This window comes from Sinocyclocheilus rhinocerous, unplaced genomic scaffold (assembly GCF_001515625.1).
Source record: "Sinocyclocheilus rhinocerous isolate Xijiao unplaced genomic scaffold, SAMN03320098_v1.1 scaffold946, whole genome shotgun sequence".
In the NCBI taxonomy this organism is placed as follows: Eukaryota; Metazoa; Chordata; class Actinopteri; order Cypriniformes; family Cyprinidae; genus Sinocyclocheilus; species Sinocyclocheilus rhinocerous.
In genome coordinates, this window is record NW_015633151.1 from 1,517,894 (window position 1) to 1,532,126 (window position 14,233).

Consider the following 14,233-nt stretch of genomic DNA (forward strand, 5'->3'; position numbering starts at 1 on the left):
TCCTCTGCAGGCCTTTGTTGTACTGCGTGATGTACATTAGCTCTATTGTTTATAATACATTATGTATTTTAACAGTTTTGTTCAATAAAACCATATGATTTCTTGCTTTTGATACTTTATTTGAACTAATTATTATTGCCTCATTGCTATTATATATGTATTTTAAGTCATTTTAAAGGCTATTGTTCACTTACATCTATTTTTATTACCACACAAAAAATTTATTATAATTATAGGGACCTATGTTTTATTTCCAAATTCAGTTTTTTCCGTTTTCATTTCATTCTATACTCTGTTTTAATGGTTAAATTAAATTTTATTAATGAAAAAGCCTGTCTAATTAATTTAGTTTTACAGTTTTATCTTTACCAAATTCTGTTTTCCATTATTTTCTGGATTCCATTTTAATGGTTCCATTAAATTTTAATAATCAAAAGCATCTCCAATTAATTGATTTTATATAAAACAAATAATAATAATAAATCTTTTTTTCTTTTTCTTTTTTTTTCAGAAATACTGCACATTTACATTTTTCTCCTAAATAAATTCTGGTAAATAACATTTCTGGTAAATACTCCTTTAAAAAGTGTTTTTTTTATTATAATTTTATTATTAGTAGACTAGAACACGTGGATATGTTGTCATTCTTACACTATAATACTGAACTTTGATTTCAGTGATTTGGACTATGAGATGGACACTTGCTTCTTGCACTCTATGTTGCACTTTACTTTTGCTTTAAAAAAAGGATTTCATAGAAATTTGGATTTCATTTGGTTTAATAAAATATAGTTGAATAAAATATTCTTAAGTAAAACTGTTGATTTTTTTTTTGCGGGAAATTAATCGTTTAGATGAACCGATTAATCGATAAATTAGTCGATAGATTAATCGAAATAAAAATAGTCGTTAGTGGCTGCCCTAATGTAAAGTCACTTTTTTTTATTTTTAAATATTTAAAAGGTTCATTTATTCCTGTGATGGTAAAGCTGAATTTTCAGTATTATTACTCCAGTCTTTACTGTGACATGATTTGTGATTTTTTTTTTTCCAGAATGGCTTTATGAATAGAAAGTTTGTCAATTTTAAATAGATTTTTTGTGTATCAATGTAAAAGTCTATACTGCCACTTTTGATCAATTTAATGCATCCTTTATGAATAAAAATATTCATTTCTTGGAAAAGAAAAAAAAAACTTGCTGACCTCAAACTCTGGTATATAACTACGTTATATGTTATATGTACTGTATATAAATTTGTATGTTAATAAAATGTATATTAATTTAAAAAACCGCAATCGAGCCTCCTGATCAGTATCTAAATTAGGTAAAAGGGAGTTTGCCTATTAGAACAATTCAAGCTTAAATTGAGAAACTGAGCAACCAAAAATATTTGTCTGTTTCAATATAAAATCTTTAAGGTATTGTTTGTTTAAATCTGTTGCGAGGAATATTTGTCAGCACGTATCAATTTGATCATCATATCATTTAAATAATTTGATTATGTATTTTAATTGATTGATGGCAAAACACTTCATCTCCTGTCTCACATTCTTTTTCTCCCTTAGGTTCCCAGCAGTATGATGGACATGAGTGTATTGATGGCCTGTCAGTTCCTGCTCAAGCAGGTGTCCAACGAGGGCAACAATGCCCTTCTATCACAGCTGTACCAGTACCTGCTCTTTGACTTCAGAATCTGGAGCCACAGCCACTTTGCAGTCTGCCTGGGTAAACAACCAAAACACATCACAATAGCATTAGCCATTGCTTTTTTTGTTATTCAGCTCACATAGATTAAATGCAAATAATAACCAGGTCCTAAAGGAATAGTTTACCTGTATTTATGTTGGTTTGTAGGTCATGTGCAGTACCTTGCCACCATCATCAATGAAGGCAAGCTGAAGACTCGTAAGAGGTATGGTGTTCAGTATATCCTGGACTCGATTCGGACACACTACAGGTACGTTCAGAACTGAGAAGTACTATTATGATTTTGCTTGGAGATCTAAGAAAATGAAATATTTAGTGTGGATGAAAGATTTTTGTAAGTGTTCTTTTTGTGTCCACAGTGTGGAGAAGGATGGCAGTCCTCTGTCTGATGAGAGGCAGACGGTGCAGATCTCTCTTTTCGCTCTGCTGAAGGACCTTCTGAAATCTCCCACTGCTGAGGAGCTGCACAGTGTGCTATCCTACGCTGCTATAGTGCAGGACGAGCCACAGGTGACCCACACAAACACAAACTTGCTCTGTTCCAAAACCTAGTGTGTTCCTCCTGAGACCGAAAATGCATGCAGATAGCTATCGGTGATAAGACATTGGTAGGTTGAATTCCTGAATAGCGTAAACAGTGTCTTTTTGTGTCAGATCAGTGTTTCTTTGAGTATCCCAACCAGCCAGACACATTGACTCAACTACTGGTGTTATTTTGGGGTGGAACTACCTGTTTGCAATTCATTGTTATTCTATGTATTGCTCATAAATATTGAATGTTGTAATGCCAATTTCATCATTTTATGGGTTCATAAAAAAAAAAAAAGAGCGATTTCTTCGATTTCATAATCACGCGATTAAATCGTCTGCGATTATGAACGCGATTTTGTGTAGCTTGTCAGTGAACTACGGCTCTGTGTAGTAAATGCCGCTCCATCTGAACGCATGTGCTGGAGATTTACTACTTCTAGAACTAGATTTACTACTAACCACAGAACCCGCTTTACTGACCAGATGCGCATGACAATCGCATTCGATTAATCGTGCAGCCCTATTGCCGGCTGAAATTGTAAGTTGGGTTTGAAGGTGAAAAATTTCAGCCTGTTTTCTTACCATTCCAGATTCTAACACAAACCCACAATGTTTGACGTAGTTTTACAGCTATTAGAACAAAAATGAAAGTTGCTACTCCCCATATCATTTCAGTTGTTTCCTTTCACGTTCTTATGTAAATTGCACAAGCATATTTCGCAGTATTAGATCGAAAGACCAGAAGAGGCCCATACATAAACCCAGCTAGGGCTGCACAATAAATCGAAATGGAATCAAAATCGTGATTCGACAGAAGCTGCAATTGTCATGCGTATCTTTCAATGAAGCATGGTTCTGTGATCAGCAGTAAATCTCCATCCAAAGGCCAGAGGGCGCTCTCGTGCTGAAACTCCAAATACGCCTCGCAGAAGAAACCCAGGAAATGCCTATAGCGGTAGCTGGATAAACAGAAGATTTAACTGCTTTTATTGATTCAACGTGACTAATAAACACACGATTATGACAATATATGGTTTATCTGAGTTATTATTATTATAATTTTCATTAAAATAAAGTATATTTAAAATGCAATGCCTTTATCACTGCTTAAATACTATGAAATATGTTGCGTGCCTTATTCTGTGTAAGAAGCCACATCATCTCACAGAAGGATTTATTTCAAACACTCGACTGATGTTATGAAGTGAGTTTGGAGTAAAAATATGTTATTAAATGTGGTATTTTCACATGCTTTCAGATGGAGCATCATTTACTACACAGAGCCGTAGTTCACTGAGAAGCTATGCAAACAGCTGTCATTATCGCGAACAATTTCTTCTATTTCATAATCGCGCAATAAAATGCGATTTTTTTTGCGTAACTTGTCAGTGAACTACGGCTCTGTGTAGTAAATGCTGCTCCATCTGAAAGCACGTGATGATGATTTACTGCTGATTAGAGAACCGGCTTTACTAACAAAATGAGCATGACAATCGCATTCGATTAATCATGCAGCCCTAAACCCAGCCATAGACTCTCCCCTCAAAGAAATCAGGAAAGTGGCCAAAAGTGGGCAAAAGAGAGACTAAAACAGCAGGTGTAAATGGGAATGTGTCTCCATTGTCTACTTGTGATCTGATCGGCCAAAGTGCATCTTAATACCAGGTGTATTAACTGAATTTATTTACTGAACCTTTTAAAAATTTGTTTATAATAAAATTGTAATTTAATTTTTAATTAATTAATTGATACTTTTTTGAAGGAACCTTTTTCAGTCCATGTGTTGTTTCTTATTATGGTGATATTCTGGTAGGGCTAGAGCTCGCTAATTGCTGACCAAATGTTCTCCTTCTCTGTAGGTGATCAGTATTCTGGATGTGTTACACACTGTATTGAGGAGTTCTCCATCTCCACGTGAGCAGGCTGTGACGGTTCTTCTGGAGCGAGGGGTGGAGCAGCTCTACTGTCTGCTGCTTAAAACCAACTATGGAGACGAGGCTCGTGAGAGAGTTTTCAGGGTGAGAATAAGCTTGTACTTTAAATGATGGCATTGCAGTAAGGCATGTATTGAGATGACCTTTTGAAACCAAAAACGATTAGATCAGGATCTTTCAGAGTGATATGAGCACATGTTCTGCTGCAGGTCTTGTATAAAGTCCTGAAGAGTGAACGTATACCTGAACGCAGTAAAATGCGCATCAAGCTCAAGGACTCTGGCTACCTTGGGCTGGTCTGCTCCTTTGGTGACGTCCCCATCACAATGGTGACTGTACGCTGTCTGTATGAGCAGGTGCTCGCCACAGGTAAACTGAAGAAAAGGTGGATGGCAGTTTTCAACTCTACACTTCAGGTGTTGATTGGTCTGTTTTGTTGTTTATTTGGTGCAGATCCCACTCCTAATTTTAGAGACCTGTTGGCAGTGGCATACCTGTCCCATCGTGCTGACCTCAGCGTCCGACTAGATATCTGTCGTAAGGTGAGTGACTGATGGAAAAACTGATGAAAAACCAGCCTAAGATGGTTGGCTGGCTTTACCTGGTCTTCCAGCCTGGTCATAGCTGGTTTAGCAGACTTGTTTTAGAGGGGTTTTGACCACTTCTTTATCTGGTAAGTCTGGTCTTAGCTGGCCAGGTTGTGAGACCAGCTAAAACCAGATGAGTACTAGCTTGGCAGGGCTGGAAGACCAGCTTGATCGGGTTAAACCAGATAAATCCAGCTAAGACTAGCCAACCAGCTTCAACCAGTATTAATGATAAGCTTATTTTATGGGGTGTTGGACTTTGAAAACACAGTTTTTTCAGTTAGACTTTGGTTAGCAAAGTTGCTAAGAGCTAGCATAATGCTAACTGGTTGGAATGACTTTTGCATAGCTAAGCTATCAAGATAACAAGCTATGTTTTTGATCATGCATTACAAATGTATACAAAAAGGGATAAGATTGTGTTTTCAGTTAGCCTATGGCTAGCAAGCTTGCTAACAGTTTAGCGTACTGCCTTCACATAGCATTAAATGTGCCCTTTAGGTAGAGTCAGAAATATAACAATTACGAGCCTACATGAATCATACTTCTGATTGGAAAACGCAAGATTCTAGATCATACACAAGTTATCTAATTGTGACGTTGGATAGGGATGTGTCAATTTAGCGGAAACACTGATCTATAATATAGATGAATTACTCACTAAACAAACAATTCACTCACCGGTTACAGATTTGAATTAGTCTGATGAATCCTTCACTAATGAATCACTGTATCCATCATTTTTAAAGAGTCTTTACTGATTCAGCAGCTGACTCACTCAGGTTCAAATCATATCGGGTTCACATGTCCAAACAAAAGCCAATCTCCCATTTGACCCATTCAACCCATTTGACATTATAAGTTTCACTTGCTTTACCTCAAAATACAGTCCATCTGACATTCACTTGCAAAATGCAACACAATGATAGAGCATTTAAAAAAACTTTGAAGCAAAACAAAACCCATTTCTAAGCATACATGTTTTGAATGGTATGTTCTTGACTAAATAATTATTAAATTAGTAAATTAACATTTCTCTCTCCCTCTTTCATCCCTGTAGCTCTTCCACTTGATCTACTCCAATGAAGAGTATGTGAAGCAGCTCGCTCGTCAGTCAGGCTGGCAGGATGTTCTCACCAAACTCTACATCAAAGAATCGTACGAGTCTCGCGTTCTCAGCCAATCCAATTCTTTGTCCAGCCCCACCAACTCGCTGGACCCCGTTCTTTCCAGACGCGTCTTCCATCGTGAGGACAGCGTAATGGAGGACACTCGGCAGAACGTCTACATTTCCCTCACTGCCCGCCACGAAGAGGAGTACGAGGAGGAAGAAGCTCAGGATGCGTCTGAGGGCTACTCTGACCTCTCCCAGTCTCCCCCGTCAACCGGACAACTCAAGAGCGATTCCTTGCACTTCAAGCCATTTGACTCCGGAGAACAAAGCAGTCATTCGTCCACCCTGTCCAACACTTTGGACATTCCATCGTCGTCCCGTTTGCTGGAAGAAGAGGAAATCGTGTACCAGCCACTCTCACCCTTCAGCTCAGCCTTTGAGCTGGAACTAAGCCTTCAAAAAGGACCCCAGACACCTGTGGGTAGCCAGCCAGAGACCCCCTCTCCTCTGGAGCACAGTAAGAGCTTCCCAGGCATGAGGCCACGCAAGAGCTCCAGTCTGTCCAACGTTCTGGACAACACAAGCTACAGCACCGAACCTCCTACAGACACCATCTCCAACACATCCAACCCACAGGTACATGCTGAACTGGGGGTGGGCGATATGACCAAAATCTTATTGCTCACGATATGACCAATTTTATTTCACGATAATGATATATATCACAATATAGTTATATTTGCTTTGAATAAGGTCTTTATGATATCAAAATTTTGATACCATAGAAATTTTCAAATTCTTGTCACTAGTGTTAATTTCACAAAAAAACTAATAAATAGCCTAAATAAAAAAAAAACTCAAGCTCACTGAAGACAAGTAAACAGTCAGCGATTAAATAAGAATAAGAAACTAATTACAGAAATGCTACACACGTTGTATAAAGTAATCAAATGTATAAAATACTACATATTCTTCGCTGTGTAAATTAAATATATATTTCTTCTTATTAAAGCTACAAAAGTGATTTAGTCAAGAGCAGTGAGAAATTTTCTCTCTTTTGTTGTTTGAGTAACATGAATGACAGACAGCAGGAATATTAAACTGCTGTCACTTTAAGAGCTGCCCAGATCCGATATACAGGTGTTTTCTTTCTCAGCTGTTTGCTTCAAAATTACTGTTTACACAGGCATACTTGCAAAGACGGCATTTTGACACATACAAGTGTGTGTATTAAACCATATAATTCACAGCAAAAATAAATATAAGTAACGTTCAATACCCCCTCGCACATTGAGCACCATCTACACGCATATAGCGTAACGAGTTTTCTTTTGCTGCTGATTGTGTTTCAAGGCATAACATCACTTGTTTTTAAACCGCAATGCTTAAAAACGTGTGCAAACGATGTTTTCATGACCACGTAGCACAGCAATGTCACGTGAGCATGTAACCGCCATAGAGACGACAGAGTCCAAAATCTCCCCCGGTTGACACATTTCTACCGGTTAATCGTGCTGAACACTTGCTTACTTGTTGTCACTCACTCATTCGGTGGATTGTATTAGTAAAGTAATGTAGAGAATGGTAAATATAAAAGTTGAGGGGGTGATTGCAGAATGCAGCTCCTGAGACAAGATAACTACAGGCACAGCAGACTGAGGGTGTAATTAAAGACAAATTGAGAAGCAAGGTAAATTAATAAAATATTATCTAAGAAGCTCTATGGACAGTTTTATAAAGAATATACATTCCTCTAATATATATATATATATATATATATTTTAAAAAAAAAATCCTTATCTAGTAAATCGCAAACAGCTGGAAAGGGGGCCCTCAAAAATTGTGTATTACTTTAATAACTTTGTTAGCTGAAAACTTGCCCCTCTATCTCCCCCATTAGGCTCCCGAGGAGGAGTTGTGTAATTTGCTGACGAACATCGTATTCTCTGTGCTGTGGAGCGGCACTGAGGGGTCTGAGGATGTGATATGGAGAGAAAGGGGTCAGGTGTTCTCTGTCCTCACCAAGCTTGGCTCATCCTGTCAGCTGGTGCGGCCACCTGATGACATCAAACGCAGGTCAGAAGCTTAAAACTTTAATGCTTTAAAACTTACTGATTCAGATATAATGACAGCTCATAAAAAATTGAGAAAGAAGGCACTGCATTAACAATTCCTCTGTCCCCGAGTAATAAAATGAAGACTGACATCTTTTCAGACAGATTGAACTTTGAAGATTAACTTTTTGGAATTGGATGAACCTTGAACAATCTCCTAACCCACCTGAAGTATTTAAATGCGTAGGAGAAGTGCCAGTGACTTTAAAGTTTCAATGAAATAGAGGAAAATGGGCATCTTTCTATTTTGGGACCTGTAAAGCTTATTTTAAGTTGTAAATGACCTCCATTATGAGAAAACCTACTGCATTTGAAATCCAGTCGAGATCAGTGAGCTGAGACTGAAGGGAGGTGCGTTACATGAAAGTGTTCTCTGGATTCCTTTGGTTCAGATGAGGGCAGGGTGGGGATCTCTGGAGGGCAGATGTTCTTTGTGCTACAGGGCTGTTGCTTTTCTTTGGTGTGGCTCCAGCATTGCATCACCATAGAGCTTGTTTGTTCTTTAAGTCTTAGGGTGTGTCTGTCTGATGACTTGTTCAAGACATTGAGTATTATAAGCTGGTGGGAATGTTACAGATGCATTATGTGTATGTTGTAGTCTGTTGGAGATGATGCTGGAGTCGTCTCTGTCAGATTTGAGGGACTCTCAGGGCGTGTCTCTACCCCATGTGCCTTCTTTGCTCCGCCTCCTCAGACTGCTTCAGGACTTCCTGTTCGCCGAGGGCACTGACAATCAAACACTATGGAGTGAGAAGGTGGGGAATGGATGGATATGTTCTCACTCTGATATTAGAACTCACACACTCTTATTTCAAAGCCAGAAGAGTTTGAAACAGGAAGTTGAAAGAAATCCACGTTTAGGATATTAGGCTGTGCATGCAAATCTAATTAGATTTTTTTTCATATGTTAGAAACAGACCTAGAAAATATTGCACACTCCACATCCCAAATTATGAAATGAATAAATAAATAAACCCGACCTGAAATCTGATCTGACTCTCGAGTCCTCTGATGCAGAATCAAAACAACATATGATTTGAATCATATTTCAATCATTTCAATGTTGTTGTTGTTTAAGCAAAACTAAACATAAAATTGCTGTTGCATAAATTACTGTTCAAATGTTTGGGGTTAGTTAGATTTTTAATATTTTTGAAAGACGTCTCTTATGCTCACCAAGACTGAGCTTAATTGATAAATTAATATAATAATATTGTGAAATATTATTACAATTTGAAATAACTTTTTTATATTTGAATATTAATGTATATTAATTTTCTATTTGAATATAAATGTAATGTATGCCTGTGATGGCAAAGCTGAATTGTCATCATGTGTATTAGTAACATGATCCTTCCTGGAATCATTATAATATGCTAAGTTGGTGCATAAGAAACATTCTTATTATTATCATTGATGAACATAGTTGTGATGTTTGTTTTTTTGTTTGTTTTTTTGTTCAGAAACCATGGTCATTTTAAACCTTTTGTAACATTATAAATGTATTTACCCTCATATTTGATCAATTTAATGAATCCTTGCTGAATGGAAATATTAAGTTATAAATTAGCACATTGTACCCTAGTATATAACATACAAATTCATAACTATAAGGATAAGTCTCTCAAACATAGAAACTGATATGTACTGTTTGTACATACAGTATATGTAATATTGGTTTTAATAAGTAATACAAATTCTTATTTAGGGAAACTTTATTCTGATGTTTTATTGAATACAATATGTTTATTTGTGAATGAGTATAAGAGTGTGTCTATATTTGGGGCAGATTTTTGAGGGGGTGGTGAATCTGTTGGACAGGCTGCAGGCATGGCACACGACCCCTGGGTCAGCGGGGGCCGCTGAGCTCAAAGAGATGTCTCTGATCGGCCTGCGTATCATCACTGGATACATTCAGCAGCAGCAGAACCCACAGGTACACACATATACACCCGTCTTAATAAGAATTCCAGAGTTGTGTTTTCAATTTCTTGCTCTTTGACATTTACAAATGTGTTTTTATTCGCTGATTATGTGGGATGGACTGAACAATTATTATGACAGTTTCAAACAAAACTAAAAATCACTCATGGTGGACGCTAGGTATACTTCCCTTCTACAGGTGGAGCGTTGAACATACGCACACAGTTGTGTTCAGGATTATTAGATATGCCTTTGGGCTATAAAGAGCTTTTTCTGTAAACAGCTTCAGTTCATTCCATTGGAGAGTAGATGTCCATATATGGGTATATGTGGGGTTTTTTATCGTTCTCCTCCAGGCTCACTCAAACCCATCCCACACTCAAATGAGATCATATCAACTGACTGAAGAACTGACTTACTGCGAGGCAGTCTGGGAAAACATGCGCCTGCCTCAAGACTCTTTACAATGTGTTGTTCATAAGCATGTTTGTTTCCTATTGCAAGGTATAGGAAGCACTAAGCTTGTAATTATATTCTTTAGTATAAACTGCTGTAAAGTTCAATTGTAGTTTGGAAAAAAGACTCTTAAATTACAAACAGTTATCTGACAAATATTTCTTACTGGCCACTGAACTTTTTCTATGCATGTTAATTTAAAAAATGAATTGTTTAGCTAATACATACAGTAAATACATTGGGTATTAGGCAAGTGTTAATTTTTACCTTAAAGGGGTCCTATTATGCTCTTTTACAAAGTCTTGATTTTGTTTTGGGGGTGTACTAGAACAAGCTCTCATACTAGGTTGTTCGAAAAAACACATAATTTTTCACATATTTTACATTATTACTACACCTCTATCCCCAGTCTGGCATGAACGGCTCGAATAGTTCCTGTATCAAATGAAGGCCCGCCTTCTGAAATACGAAATGTGCTGTGATTGGTTAGCTGGGCCAGTGTGTGTTGTGATTGGCAGCACTCGGCGCCTGGTCGGGAAACGTCATGCCCCTTACCATAGCCACCTGCTGCGAGCTTCAGTGTAAATATTGCGTCAAAATCAAATCAATTTGAGTGCGATTTAAACCCGGATGATTGTAAACACTCTAACTTCGTCTGCTTTGGGAAAGCTAGCGTGTCTCCGTCATAGTGACAACACTCGTTGCCTTCTCTAGTGCAGCTCAACCAGGTCTCGTCCCATTCGTCGATATTTGTGATATCACAAATCCCGGAAAATATGCGTTGTAGTCCAAACGAGTCGTTCGTTGTAGTTTTTGAAAAGTGATTTCTGTTAAATAAAATAAAATATCTCCTTTTGAAGTGGACTTTGAGCTTTGTAACTTTGCAGATCTTTTTTATGCTCAAACAGCAACATTACAGACTAACTAAAGTTGAAAAAGTCAAAAAGCATAATGGGACCCCTTTAAGGTTTGACATGACTTTAATATTCATAGAAATTCTGAGTTGGATCAAATAATTAACCTAAATGCATCCTTAAAACCATAAATGAAAGTGAGCTCGTAAAAACGAGCTGCTGTGCTCACAGGAACTCTATAATAAGCATGGATAAACAAGTGCCACTCAGAGTGAAAGCCTTGTTTCAGAAATAGCCCTAGACAAAGACAAGAGGCAGACAGGAGTAGATGAACAAGACTAACAAGTGGACACGACACAAGTGTGCATGACCAATAGGAGAAAACCTTTTTTTAACATGATTTTGAACACTGAATTCAAAGGAATAATAGCTTACTGCATCCTGTGCACTATATAAAAAAGTAAAAAAAAAAAAAAAAAAATGTTTAGTCCAGTCCAGTAGTTAGGCAATTATTCTATTAATGTAGTATATTTTTATAGTATATCATATACTGCATCGGGTAAAACTATTAAAATAGCTTTTGTTTTTTTAAATATAACTGAAACAAAATAAAATGTAAATATTAGTTAAAAACAAACTTAACCAGAAATTAGAAATGTTGCCTTGACAACTAACTGAAGTAAAATAATTTTGAAATACTAAAATTACTCAATCTAAAACAGAAATAAAATTTAATTCAAGCAGAGTAGAAGTAAAAAAAGTTATACAAAAAGAAAAAGAAAATTGAAAAAAGCACATAATTAATAAGTACTATGATAATAGTAGTAATGTATAATACTAAAATAACACTGATGTATCACACTAAAAATGTTTACTATAAACTGTAAGTATAGTATATAGTACATATACTGTATCCATTCAAATGTTTTTATTATGTACTGTGCAGTATGTAGTCAACATTAAGCTATTATTCAATTGGTATACTATACTATTTTATACTTACAATATATATAATATAGTACAACACTATAATTTCTGTTCTATGTCTGTACATCTTCACATTAAAACCATTGTATGAACACTTTAAAAAAAAAAATTTTAGTTATAATTAAGTATTATTGGAGTATGTTTTACAAGAAAATAACATTTTAATTGTTTGTGAAATTTACTTACAGTTTCTGTAATGTTTCGGTGTAGTACATACTTTACTATAGTATTTTCTATATATCACATAAAAATGATGGTATAGTATATACTGCATGAATACAGTAATACATAATATGATTGTGTGCTGTTCTAAACATATTCAAATATCAATACACATATCAGAATAAAAAAGGGGAGACACAAATAACACAAAAACCATGACAGCAACATGTATTTGTTTTTGTTTTTTCCTCAGGTGTGTGAGATGGCGTGTTTGAAGCTTCATAGCCTGCTGCAAACTGTGTTATGTCTGTCCTGGGAGGAGGTGTGTTTTCTTCTGGGTCGTCTCGGTGCACCACTTTGGCCTGCAAACTGTGGCTCCGACCCGGGCGCCGAGGCTTTGCTGAGCCCTCTGGTGCCCATCGTCCGAGCGCTTCTGGATCAGCATGCGGATCGAACCACCCTTCAGAAGATGCTCCCCAACCTGCCCGCCACCAACGGCAGCCCCTCCTTCGCCCAGGATCTCCAGAACTACTGCAGCACCGCTGAGTGGCAGCAGTTCCACCAGAACCACGTCAGTACACACACACACACACGCTTCACTTAGCAGACACCCGGTTAGACTGTTTACCTTACGATAAGCTGGCAGCTTCCCTGCCGCAGTCTTGTCAGTATATGTTACCACAAACCTGTTTTGTTTTACCTTTTTTGGATGCAGAATGTCAGAAATAAGTCTCTCAGCACTCCTTCTCAGTCAAACAGGAGATAAGCTCATCATTTCACACAAAGCTCAATCCTAAAGGATTATACACACATTTTTCTTTGAAACAACCCATTCTCTTATTTACATCTGTAGCATACTATATATAATCATCTTGGATTCATTTAGGTTTAGCTAAAGCTGATTTCAGCAGTGGTCCAGCATCAGAGCTGTAGTCTTCGCTCTCTAAAACTCAGCGGACGTGTGTTTGTTTTAGCGTGAGGGCACTTTGACAGTTAATCCGCTTCCATTGTAGTGATGAACTCTTTATTTAGACTCTTTTGTTCCTCCAGTGCCAAAACAAGATAGAAAAAATGCTGAGTTATTCCCCTCATCTCACAAATCCAAAACAAGCCATGCGTTTAAATTAAACAGACATCATGCCAGAGTGACCTGGAGATGATTTATGAAGGCTGGCGTGTGAGAGCATGTGCTTATAAATCTAACCTGTTTGGACTGTTCGTATATATAAAATCACACGGTATATTACCATGCCTTGAATCGGGAAGTAAACCAGGTTTTGCACTATGCCCAAGCATATATCTGGGTGCAGGGAGGTGAAGAGAAAGAAAAGAAAGTGTGTATTTTATATGTTCAGCATTACAATATAACATGTGTACTAACTTTGTAAAAGGTTGATAGAGTACATATAATAGGCTACATTTTCAGTGTAAATGAAAGCAGCAAAATGTCAACAACAGCAATATGATCAGACACATCAGCAGTCCTATTTTAGTATTATTATAAATGTATACAATGTATTTTAAAGTATTAATTATTTTAATAGTTGTAAATTGTATACATTTATAATATGATTAAAATATTTATTTTATGCAAATTATTGTATGCATTAATGTATGTAATTATATTATATTATTTTTACTTTTTATAAATTAATAAATTCAAATACATGTACACTTATAAAATAATTAATTATTTAATGCACTATTGCTATATTATTTTTCATTTTAACAATTTTAATAATTGTAAATAGTTTGTTTACATTCATAATATAATTCAAATAATTATTTTACACTTTAATTTATGCAATTTATTATATTATATTATATTATATTATATTGCAAACAATTCTAAAAAAAAAAAA

General features: G+C 36.4%; 1 protein-coding gene across 1 annotated transcript in view; it reads left to right on the top strand.

Annotated features, from left to right (window-relative positions):
• nbeal2 (neurobeachin-like 2) overlaps window positions 1-14,233 on the top strand; it is a 69,898-nt gene that overhangs the window by 36,101 nt on the left and 19,564 nt on the right. Inside the window, exons 20-30 of the mRNA XM_016556355.1 lie at window positions 1,568-1,727; window positions 1,857-1,959; window positions 2,069-2,219; window positions 4,100-4,258; window positions 4,384-4,543; window positions 4,628-4,716; window positions 5,822-6,511; window positions 7,776-7,951; window positions 8,588-8,744; window positions 9,779-9,925; window positions 12,625-12,942. Of these exons, the coding sequence (XP_016411841.1) occupies window positions 1,568-1,727; window positions 1,857-1,959; window positions 2,069-2,219; window positions 4,100-4,258; window positions 4,384-4,543; window positions 4,628-4,716; window positions 5,822-6,511; window positions 7,776-7,951; window positions 8,588-8,744; window positions 9,779-9,925; window positions 12,625-12,942 (2,310 nt within the window). The remainder of the gene's footprint in view (window positions 1-1,567; window positions 1,728-1,856; window positions 1,960-2,068; window positions 2,220-4,099; window positions 4,259-4,383; window positions 4,544-4,627; window positions 4,717-5,821; window positions 6,512-7,775; window positions 7,952-8,587; window positions 8,745-9,778; window positions 9,926-12,624; window positions 12,943-14,233) is intronic.